The sequence below is a fragment of the Lepisma saccharinum genome, chromosome 7 (genome assembly GCF_977018435.1).
Source record: "Lepisma saccharinum chromosome 7, izLepSacc3.1, whole genome shotgun sequence".
In the NCBI taxonomy this organism is placed as follows: domain Eukaryota; kingdom Metazoa; phylum Arthropoda; class Insecta; order Zygentoma; family Lepismatidae; genus Lepisma; species Lepisma saccharinum.
In genome coordinates, this window is record NC_139235.1 from 3,646,150 (window position 1) to 3,658,622 (window position 12,473).

At 38.2% G+C, this 12,473-nt stretch overlaps 1 protein-coding gene across 3 annotated transcripts in view; it reads right to left on the reverse strand.

The window, feature by feature from the left end:
• The window catches only part of LOC145989684 (uncharacterized), a 173,595-nt gene extending 162,081 nt beyond the window's left edge, over positions 1–11,514 (reverse strand). For all 3 annotated transcript variants that reach the window (XR_014441882.1, XM_083124907.1, XM_083124906.1), the window contains exons 1-3: positions 11,415–11,514; positions 5,594–5,773; positions 3,063–3,108 (exon numbers count right to left, since the gene is read on the reverse strand). Coding sequence is in view for 2 of the 3 variants with exons in the window: in XM_083124907.1 (XP_082981033.1) it covers positions 3,063–3,108; positions 5,594–5,674 (127 nt within the window). In the remaining variant the exon portion in view is untranslated. The remainder of the gene's footprint in view (positions 1–3,062; positions 3,109–5,593; positions 5,774–11,414) is intronic.
• Positions 11,515–12,473: the final 959 nt, after the last annotated feature.

Genomic DNA, 12,473 nt, shown 5'->3' on the forward strand with positions numbered 1-12,473 from the left:
TGAACTAGCCATTTTGCAATTTTCAATTTGTGATGTGCTTCACTCGACTTGACATAGAAGACTATTGTAAAGCAGCAGTCAATTATTATTGTTTAGTTACAGAAACATAATATGATGTATGCAAACAGGTAAAAAGCAGTCAAAAATTGCAACAATGGCTTCTATATTTATTTGAAATTGTAAATTCTTAAAATTTCTACATTTGTATGTGGACAGAAGAGCAGGAGTTCAAATATGTACTCTTTAGCTGAAATTGAAAATGAGTAATGAGCCACTGAAGCATAACATAACACAAAACACACTGGTATGTCTCAACGTGACTTCAAGTACCCTAACTGAAAGGTACTGGAGGAGTAAACTAAAGTAAAGTGCTCCCCTGTGCTTTGCACCTTGCCATGAAGGCATATAGGGAGTGTGGAGTTAGGGCCCCACACTTTATTGAACTCGGCCAAAGGTGATCAGCACCATGCCCCTGGCCAACTTTAACCCCCAGATTCCTTCAGGTACCCACTTTAAACGATGCTGAGTGGGCACCAGAGCCGCTTGAACAAGTGGAAAAAATCCTGGTTCTCCCCGGCTGGGGATTGAATCCAGGTCTCTTGCATGGTAGTCAGATGCCACAAAGACAGATCTACCACGGCCTTTGAGTGCGAGAAATAAAGCTAAATATAAATTCAGCATGGTCTGAGAGACAATGTATTCCGCATTTTGAAACAAAACTTTGGGGGAAAAAAAAAGAACTGCAGTTAGGCAACAGCTGATGATGTCAAAGTGACGTTTTCACCTCTCAGATGTCGTAAAATTATGAATGCACTGCTTCTATGAATTTTGCCCAATCCCGTACATTGTATCAAATATACACGAGGCTCTATATTGTAACATTTGGACCCTTTCATGATCTTGCTCCAATTCTCTACCACATGAGAATTACGCACTTAATTACTTTCAATGTTGTAACGACCCTGCGTGGTCACCAAACTTAGCGATCCTGCGTGAACGCTATATTCTTTAATATATAATTATTAATGCATGCAAAATGCCCTGTGAGGCTTACACTTTTGGTTTATGTTTTATCTAATTTTGAGTGCATTGTTGTTAAGCATGAAACATATATTGTTTTGCACAGTTTATTGTAGCCTATTTAGATTGGCACACAAGGTTTGGTTGAAGAAAGCATGCTAAAGGCCCTGCGAGGCTTACGCATTCAGTTATCTTTTGTGCAGTAATTGTTGCATAATATGTAACTTGCATTGTTGAATCTCTTTGTCTTGTAAACTCTTTAATGTAATGTGTTTAGTTTAGCACACAAGTGTTAAGCTTGTATCACCACACGCTAGTGGTTTTTACAAAGCAAAACATGATAATTTATAACGTATGAGTTGCAACTCTTAAATTGTAGGGATTTTGCAACGGTGCAGCGAGCTTAGTTCCGATCTTCTCCAGCCACCTCAGTGGTGCCACTAGACAGTATATAAGCGAAACAGTGAGGTCCGGAGCTCAGTCGACTGCGAATGACCTGGTCCCCTGATCTAATCTGGATGCTCCCCCAACCAGGTTCCAATAGCAGAGAAGCCAGGAGGAAGGAAGGAGGAAAGAAAGAGAAGCAGATAACCTAACTACCACATCTGTCCAATACGAGCTTGGATTGCTCCCTTAGGCGACGTAAGCCCAAGTCTCCTGGGTGCTCTCGGACCTATCCTTTGTACCTTGTCGTGTCTTGCTACTGCCTGGACATACCAACGGACTTGTCCGTTCCCTTGCAGTAGTCCGAGTGACCCACGGTGTCCTTTGTTCCCAACACCTCTGCGATTCCACGGGGTCCCGCGTTTCACTTTGGCACCTTCGCACGTTGCCCCCTGTCGGCACAACACATGACTACTACAAATGCGGCTATTGGCTACATGCACAAATTGATGCCCTAAATTAAATAAGGTCCCAAATACTCCCCAGGCACCTCACTGTGAGGAACAAATGAATGGTCCTGTCCTCCCTATCTTCTAGACCTTCAGAGCAGTGATGGCATCTGGTGTAAGTGTGCTAAACAAGTAATTTACAGGTGTGGGTAAAAATTAATAAAGTTGTACTGGTTGACCTTTTACCTTTCTTTGCTAAACCCCGCAAACCCTAAGATACTTTGAGTACATGTCTACGGCTGGTTACAAGCTAGCGTACATGGATATACTTTTGCATCATCTGTGGTGTAGTGTGTAGCGTTCAGTGTGTTGCACACAGGCAGGAACGTTGCAATGTATTAATTCACTCTGTGTGTGAAGTGGAAACAGCGGAATGCACAATCTTACACGAAGCACCATTTTAATGACAAATTCTTAGAAACATCAAGATAAATGTAGTGGCACTGAAATAATTTATGTGGAAGTCACTACTTGTTCTTTAACCCAAAAACACTATCATACGTAAAATTTACGTATGCTTCGCGCTAAATGCCTCCCCTACCTTCCACCTCGCACTCACTCACCCCTCCACCTAGCAGTGCAAGGCAGCACTGTGGTAAGGAGGGTGCAAGCACTGATCGTCTTGATTTGGTTTGTTATGTTGTGCACTGTACGTCAATTTTACGTAGCTGTAGTAAAACTAGAAAAATCTTTCATGTAATTTTGACATTCGTAAATTCTATTTGGATAGTTAGATTTTGAAAACAAAAGTTTAGAAGCATGCACTATTTTCTTGTAAGACTTTAAAATTACATTCGTTCTTTATTTACAGCATTATGAATATTATTATTGTTTGTTTTTCATTGTTCAAAATTTTCGCCTTCATTCTTAATGTACGTACGGGCTTGTCAATCAAGACATTCTCTTAAAATATTCTATGTTAAATAAAACCATGTTTATACATTTTACTATGAAGAATAACATTCCAATATAAGGAAAATAAACAAAATAATATTCAAAAAGAATTGTCATCTTGTTTTCATGATGTAGAGGTTGTGTTAAAAATAGATTCCTTCATGTACGTAAAATTTAAGTAGCGCTAGTTACACTGTAATATTGGAACACGATAGTGTTCTAGGGTTAAAACTATGATACAGAAACTGTACTTACCATAATTAATATCTTCGCCTCTCTCGCATTCCTCTTCAAACGTAGTCTGTAAAAAGGAACAAAGGCAACAGATGTTAAACCAGTTTTCAAGCTGGATAAGTCATTCTTGTATACATCAGATACCAAAGGCACTACAAGGGAAGGGGGAGGGTTGCAGCAAAAGTTGACTTCCTCCTCTAACAGAAACTGACATTGCTCATTTCAAATTACGAAAAAAATTAAACTTGACAACAGAAATAAACACACAGTCCTAGGTGCACTAAAATTGTATAACACGAACAAAACAGCAAAGGGCTATCAGTCCATTGTCAGAATAAAAAATAAGGTAAAAAACTCACATCATCCTGTAAAAGAAATTCAAATTAGGATTATAGAAAATTGAACCAGAAGTATGAACACTAATGAGGAGTAAATAGGACCAAAATGGATGTGCATCATCAACAAGCATGTCATCATCAATAACAATTTTCCAAAAATTATACAATAATACAGCTATAGTGAGTTCATAATCCTAGACAACATATTATCAGAAATAAAAAAAACAGTACAGAACAAAAATGGCTTGAAGTTAGGTGTGATTTGACGTTTGCACGGAATCGTCTGGCATTATTGACCATAACGTACTTTAAATGTTTTGTCAATAGCTTCATTTGCGTTGTTTATGTTGCCTTGGAGATTGCGCGACAACAATAAAATGGAATTAACTCGTGAACATTTTCGTGCGATGATTTTTTACGATTTTCGACGTGGATTATCAAGACAAGAGTGCATCGATCAACTTACTTCCACATTTGGCGATGAAGCCCCATCCTTTGCCACTGTGAAACGCTGGTATAACGAATTTAATCGTGGCCGCCATTCGCTCACCGACGAGATTCGCGAAGGTCGTCCAAAATCAGTTGTTGTTCAAGAAAACATTGATGCTGTGCAAAACCTAATACTGCAAGATCGTCATGTGACATACTGTGAGATTGAGGCAACCATAGGCATTAGTTCCACCAGCATATATAAAATATTACATGATCATTTAGCTGTGAAAAAGGTATGTTCTCGTTGGATCCCACACAATTTGACAAAAACTCAAAAAGACTCTCGCGTCAATTGGTGCAAACAAATGCTCAATAAATAAAATCGTGGTGCTTCAAAAGACGTATATAAGATTGTAACAGGTGACGAATCATGGATATATGCATATGAGCCGGAACGTAAACAGCAGTCGACTGTATGGGTGTTTCAAGATGAACCCAATCCAACAAAAGTTGTTCGCGCTCGAAGCACATCGAAACAAATGGTCACCTGTTTTTTCGGGAAAACTGGTCATGTGGCAACTGTGCCTTTAGAGGAACGTAGAACGGTCAAACTCTGAATGGTACACAACAATTTGTTTGCCAGAGGTCTTCGGTCAAATACGGAAAACAAACAAACATCGTTGGATCATTCTTCATCGAGACAATGCCAGCTGTCACACATCTCGTCTAACAACCGACTCTATGAACAGTCAAAGAATCGAATTGATGGGTCATCCGCCATACAGTCCTGATTTGGCACCCAATGACTTCTTCTTTTTCCCGAATGTCAAGAATAAATTGCGTGGACAACGATTTTCATCGGCGGAAGACGCCGTTGATGCGTTCAAAAACCATATTATGGAGGTGTCTCAAGAAGATTGGAAAAACTGCTTTGACAAATGGTTCGAACGAATGCAAAAGTGTATTGACCATAAAGGAGAATACTTTGAAAAAAAATAAAGCAGTTTTCAATGCCAAATTCCTGTTTTTTCATTGTTAGGCTCAAAATATAAATAGTGACCCTCGTATATATATAATATATTAAATTCTTCATATTATCATATATATGATATATATCATCATATACAGGGTGTCGCAAAACTCTTTCAACAACGCTTGGGTGCTGGTAGATATCATGAAAACAAGTAACTTTTCCTTATAAGCTCTTAGTTTCTGCGCTATAAGCGCTCAAAATCTATCCTGTACGTAGGCAACCCAACACAGCAGATGCTTGCACTGACATAACTACCAGGGGCACGTGGCAGGGTTGCCACTAGCTTTCCTCGTTAAGAGAGACGACTTGAAAACAACAACTTGAGAGTCTTGCCTGAGCAAAATCCAAAACATGAATGGTACTTGCAATGTTGTAAGAAGCATTGACAGTATTTATAAACTGACCAAGACAAATAATGCGCAGACTGGAATTCAAGATTACTCATTCTAAAATATCTCGATAATTGATTGATTGATTTGGTTTATTTTAATTAGCTCTCTGCCACATTTGGCTAATCGCGAAGATGAGGATAATATGATGAAATAAGAAATGACACCAACGTCTAGGCCAGGATTTCAATCCGAGACACCTTTTTACAGGTGAGAATGACACTAATATTTTATTTTAACAAAAGAAATTGCATAATTATAAGGATGCAAAATCAATTATGAACAATACCAATTTTGAGTAGTTCTTTTGACAAATAAACATGAAAAATAAGCACTGCAAATACGTACATGTATACTTACTATCAAAAAAGAAGAAGAGGATACAAAGCTAGCTTCTAATAGCACTGCTACAAAGAAAATGGCATACGCTTGCATTTCCATCGTGGAACTGCAGCTTAATATCTTTTACAAGAATCTTGGCTGAGCATCGTGGTTCCAAAACTAGTTCTCCCTCCACTCCACCTTAGATGGACACAATTTCTGAAAAACAAAATGGGGGAAATATAATACTATAATTAGAAAAAGAAAAAGTCTGAATGCAGAAAGAAATAAAAATGCATGCAGCTAAAATATTTAACAGCCAGGGACTTCCTGTCGAATTTGTTCTGAAAGCAAACATGGCTGCACTGTTACAACAGTCTCTGTTTGCAAAATGGCCTTCTATCCTGGTTCAACATTGCAATCTTTAAACAACCAATGGTGAAGGGGGAGGCGGTAACTAACCTTGGAAGAAGGCAGAAGAAATGTCCTTCATCCTTGCACCTACACTGTGATTACCTAGCTTAACCATGCTGGATGAGAAAGTTACTTACTTGGGGATTGGGGGGGGAGCATCAGAGGCCCATACTTTTTTCATAATTTAAATAAAAATAAAACATTTTATTATTGAATCACTGCTTCCTTCGTTGATTATATTTGTGTAGGTATTTATTAACTATAATAATCATAAAAATTACCATAATGAACAAGAAATAATAACAATTTCTTGCAGGAGTGTCACACACAGTTGCTGTTGTTTATTAATTATAATAATTACAAAAATTACCATCATTACCAACCAATTCTACACTCTCACTGTTGAAAAACAAGTATTCAAAGATGGCACCTGATAGGCCAACCTAGTGTATTTTGCCTCCTATTGACATTAAATTTATGTTTTTTTATGAACAAAAGTAATACAGAAATATTTATTTCCAATTTTTATAAATAATGTTAAGTTGAAAAATCCATAAAATAGAGATGGTCGCCCTGACAGCACCTCCCCCCTCTCCCCCCCCCCCCCCGAGTAAGCTACGGTTAATAATGTACCAAATCCTATCTAAAGTGGTTCTCAACCTAACCTGGAGTTCATGTATGGGAAGAATTGGCAACTGTCAGCAGTAAAATGGAAACACTTTGTAACTAATGTGAAATATGCTGTTTAAAAAATGAAAATCTATCATGACATTGCAAAACATCTTTGAAAGACACACAACTAACTCTTCTGCCTGAAAAAAAAAGTTACACTTTCGAGCTAATTGTATACCATTGTATGTACACTTTCTTTGAACATGGCAGGGGCAATTTCTCCATGTAGGAAGTGAGGAACTTCCTACAGTTCATTTGTATTTATTTCCAGTTCTCTACTTTTTAGGAGTTCAATGCGTGTTATAAAATTATGAGCGGAATGTACTAACAATTGCCTAGGTTAGCAACTGTCAAGAATTAACTGCTCTCACTCGCTCCAGCCTCAGCCCAAAGACTATGGTTACAGGCTTTTCTGTTGCTCGCTGATGCTGAGGAACCTCGACGGTCATCCTATGGACAGATGGATAACGAGTGGGAAGGGGCAGTGAAGGGAGGGGGAGGGGTTTGCAAAGATCGGTGAGGGCCGAGGAACCAGCATGACTTTCCTCACAATCAGAGATGCCAACCCCAGCAAAATGGTACTAAACCAAGCACAGTTTGATCTTTGTTGGCACTCAGCACCCTGCTTTTGGAATAATGGTAAAATCTAGCATAATCTGCATAATCTCTGGGAGAGGGAAATCGAATTCAAGGGAATGTTTCCAGGAAATAATAATAAAATTGTGTCCAAATCTTATTTCTACTTCACCAGCGCACATGTTTAAAACAAAAGCCAGTATGCCGATCCAGTGGAAAGCTATTTACAACCATGCCACGATTCATCCTCTATCTTTTCTTCATCCTGCCCGATTTAGTTCGTCAAGAAATCGGTAGAAAGTTGGTGGTAAACAATTTTCTCAAACCCTTCTATGTTGAATCCATGTCATTTGTTGCACCATTTTAAACAATTTTTGTGGAAAATTTACACTAGACATAACTATTAATAATAACTAACGCAAGTTCAAAACTCTAGAAAAGTAGATGCAAAATTACAATTATCCATAAAAAAATAATAATAATAATAAATCCTAGCACATTTTAGAAGCATTTAGCATAATTTCAAAGTTTAAGCAGCACTTTTTATTATCGTCAATCCAACGACGACAGGGAGGGGGAAGAAAATCGAAATTCTTGCAAAATCTGAAATATCGTTAATGTTATTTTCGTCGGTTTTTATAGTTCACATTTAAATGTTTCATAGTTCAAAATGAAGAGCAAAGGCCCCATGCCCTACCTTGAGAATGGGCCTGCAGCTAACATTCTAAATGCAATGGATAGTACAAGCAATACGTGTGAATGTAATCGAACGCATTTTTCAAACCTTCCTCAGTTTACCATAACGTATTCCTACACTCCGCAAAAGCCACGAGTCGCCACTGGAACATGGTACGTGAAGAAGTGTCATACACAGTGCTTGAAAAATTTTCTTCAAAGCTAGGTGCCAGGAAACTACCTGCTAGCAATTGTGCATACTACAGTGTGTTTCAAAAGTCGTACAACCGAAACTTTGAAAATGTATATCATGAAAACCGTAAGAGGTATTTACACCAGGTTTTCTGCACTAAACTAATCATGTACACTATCACTGGGTTAATAAATTTATGTTAGCATGTATCCAAATAAAAGCAATTACATTATTTTTTAAAAAATATTGTTAATTTGCTGAAAACATCTGAGAATTGATTTTCAACAATATATACCAAAGTAGAAATTTTCAGCGGAAAATGCAGGTTCGACCAGCACTTGAACACGGGTCTCGGATATACCGTGCCATTGCTCTAACCACTGAGCTACTGAGCAGGCCTGGCCTCGCCTGATTTTTCGCTGTCGCAGTTTTACCTGCGTGGAATCGTCTCTGCCAGTGCTACTGCAACGACATCTGTTGCCTTTGAAATACAGTAGACTTCGATGTTGCCTGGTTGTTCCTTAGTTGTTAGTTATTGAAGATCAGGCACACACAGGAAATGTACTATGTAGAAATTTTCAGCGAAAAATGCATTAACATATCAACGCTGGGAGGAACTAGACAACGTCAAAGTCTACTGTGTTTCAAAGGCAACAGATCCCGTTGCGGTAGCACTGGCAGAGACTATTCCACACAGGTAAAACATCGACACCGAGAAATCAGGCGAGGCCAGGCTGGCTCAGTGGTTAGAGATATCGTACGGTATGCCAGACACCCAGGTTCGAGTCCTGGTCGAGCCTGCATTTTTCGCTGAAAATTTCTACGTAGTACATCCTCTGTGTGTGCCTAATCTTCAATAATAATACCAACTCTTAATTTGTGGGATCATTTGTTGGTGTTTGACTAGTCGTAAAACAGTTGCTTTGTGAGGTACAGCAGAAGCAGGGGATTTTTCTTGGAAAACCTCTTGCACATGAGTGTAAGAATGAGTAGTAAAATACTCTTCAGCAATGCACACGCGCTGCTCCAAAGAATATGCCATGCTGAATCAATTAAAAGAATAGGCATAGTAGCATCGAAAGTGAGCATTCAGTGTAAACAGAGGCAGACTAGGATTCTGTCAAGAGTCCAATTTCGGCACAAAATCTTGGTTTATGATTTTTCACGTAAATGTATAGCCAATACTTAGGCACATGTGACGTGCGCCTGTTGACAATATTTTGACCTGCCGGATGCTGTGGCTGAGTGGTTAGCACATCGCGCTGCGACGCCAGTTGTCCCTGTGAATGTACATTCATCAATTTCATCACTCATCCCCATCTTCGCAAAATAGCCAAGAGGCACAAAACGTGAAGTAAAATAAAATAAATCAATCAAATCAAATATTTTGACCTGCTAGCATTGCCATAATATATGTCCCAAATATGGCACATTTTCACTCAACCCATAAAAATCGCCAATAAAAAATCTATCAAATGTTGCACCTGACCAATATTGGTCGCAAATGACAGATTGACATGGCATCAGTCATCAGACATTTAATTATGACCCTTCGATAATATCTTACGTATTTTTCTCATTCAAAAGTTCATTTCTGAAAAAAAATTAATTCTGCCTTCCGCCAGTTATTAATTTATCTAAATTTTCTGTATGGAAAAAACTGATAATTTTAAGCATTGAAAAATATCTCAATGGATGAGACTATATAATGCAGAAAACCCGGTGTAAATATCTCTTACGGTTTTCATGATATACATTTTCAAAGTTTGGGTTGTGCAAATTTTGAAACACACTGTATAAGAAGCTGAGCATCACGGTATTCAAAACATCACTAAATCATTCGAGAAAACAGGAAACGGTGTGTTGGGGGACAAAGAGTAAGAAATTATTACTGACATTCTGGAATGTTCACAACGTTGATTTAAAAAAATATATAATTTGCTTACTTACGCTGTACTGCAATTTGAACTTAGAATCATCAAAATTTCGTACATATTACAGCATAAGATCACAGTCACCAGGCTGAAATTTTTAGTCGCCATGGCAACCTGGCGACCGGGATTTTTCGAGCCCTGGTCATACATGTTAATGTTAACCAAGGATGCAGACATTTTATTGGAAATTAAGCTGTCCGATAAAAAACCCACAGGGAAGCTAGCCAATGGGATTTTGCGTGCTTTCATTGAGGAACCAACCGTAAATGTGGCCACAAATATGGAAGGGGGCAGTTGCCACCAAAACGTTGTCTTTGACAAGTATATACTCACTGTACGTAAGTAAATAACAAATTTTGATTTTATGCTTATATATGATAGTGAGTAAGTCGCACGCGTTCAAAATATGAAAACTGCTCCACACTGGGGATGGTAACGGTTCCGATTGTTTTATGATTTCTCCTAGCACAAACACTAATTATCGTAGAATTTTGGAAATCATTGTCACACGAAATTTGAACCTTCCTTAAAGTAATGAGCACTGTTTGGACTCGAAAAAAATTATTTATGTTGAAAAAAACAACTTGAAAATCACCTTACACTCTTCACAAGATATTCTCCGCCGACAAGTGACAGTAAATATCGTAGAAGCGTGGGAATGAATGTAGAAGTAAATCGGAACCTTAGTAGAATGCATGAAGGGACTTTCTTTTAATGCTAAGGGAACCAAACCTATCCTGCCTAACCTAACCACGATAGCATATATTGAACAAAATATTAAGTGATCTCAAAACTCCGCAGTATGTGTTAACAGACATAAATCGAAATCGAACCATGTAAAAATTACATTCGTAGCATGATGAAATCGCAATAAAACAAAAGGAACTTGGGCCGAGTTCAGTGTATACTTGTTGTTGTCTAGCTCGAGTGACTACCGTCTGTCATACTAATAAGCCAGTGCAAAATTCGTGGACACACCAGAGCAACTGCTAGGTACTAGAAATTCTGATTTGCAACACAACTTTTGTTCACTGTCACATCAGATCTACGCCAGATTTCGTATGCATTTAGTTCGGAATGTCAGGTTAGCAAATAGAAGTAGCAACCAAAACTAAACAAGGAAAAGCTCGAATGTGAGAAATACATACATGAGAAAGGAAAAGATTGGGGGGGGGGGGGATACTATGCCGATTCCATCGGCTTGCTTCAGAATACAAATTTACCTCACATTAACATACACGACATTTTTAACTGATAATCATAATGGCAGTAGCATTACTTCCATTAGTTTGTTATCATGACATAGCAAATTAATTCACCAAGGTCACCAGCATTTCTCTTCTAAATCTGGTGATGACTACAAAATAACACACATCACTAAGAGAAACATACGAACCTTATTAATAAAATCATGTCACAGTATTGCGACTTTCACAAACAACAAAATACGTGTATTTTTTCACATATCAAATGACGTTGTTTTACGTCACGCGAATCTAATCTACTCGTTCGAGAGTTGAAAATATCGATCTTACATTTACGTTGTTCGATGCAAAGAGTGGAGTTATCGACATCTCGATCTGAGTAGCGTTTGATTTCGCTACTCAACGCCAGGGGGTGCTCGTTCGGCGGCGCAGATCGTATGCGCAGTTGTCCGTGGATGCATGACGTCACCATCGAAACACTCGGCACGGAAAAGGCTGGTTCCTTATGCAAATATTGAGAAATTTGACAACGAATATCTTCTAAAATATAGTAGCAAGGGAAAACTTACAACTTTTACTGTTAAGATTCATCGTTTCTAATCAATTTATCACAAAGTTGATTCAAATGTGTAAAATGGTTTTCAAGAAATCGTGTTACGAAGGAACCCCTGTTTTGTTCTCTCCAGGCTTCCAATGTAAGGGAGTTTTAACTTAAGCGCGTTGGATCTCTTTGCTCTATGTTTTGAAATAATATAATTTTGTTCTTGTCAACTGAAATCATGCCTAAATGCTATGGAAAGCTGTGAAAACTATTATCAGAAAACTAACGGAAGAAATCTAAAATATCACAGCTTGATTGATATAAAAAATGCGAGATTGCCCATTTTTGTGAAAAAGGCATTGTGCGAGATCTAAAAGCAGAACTTTATAATATTGTATGTAAATGTAAGGGTGTAATAAACGTGACTGCTTCCCAGGCACGTATCCAAGGGGGCTTAGTGGGCTCAAGCCCCCCCCCGAAAGTTTTCGGTTTACACTAGATAAATTGAGATTTTTTGTTTGGGGTGTCAAATAAAATAATGTGACGTTAATTTAAGGAGAGAAATAATTATCGAGGCAAGACGGAGAATATTTTATAACCCTGTTATTGGTAACAGCTCGTATCCAAGGTGGGAATCAGGGGGCTCTAGCCCCCCTTCAGAAAATTTTCAGTTTACACTAGATAAAATTAGGTTTTTGGCTTCTTGAAT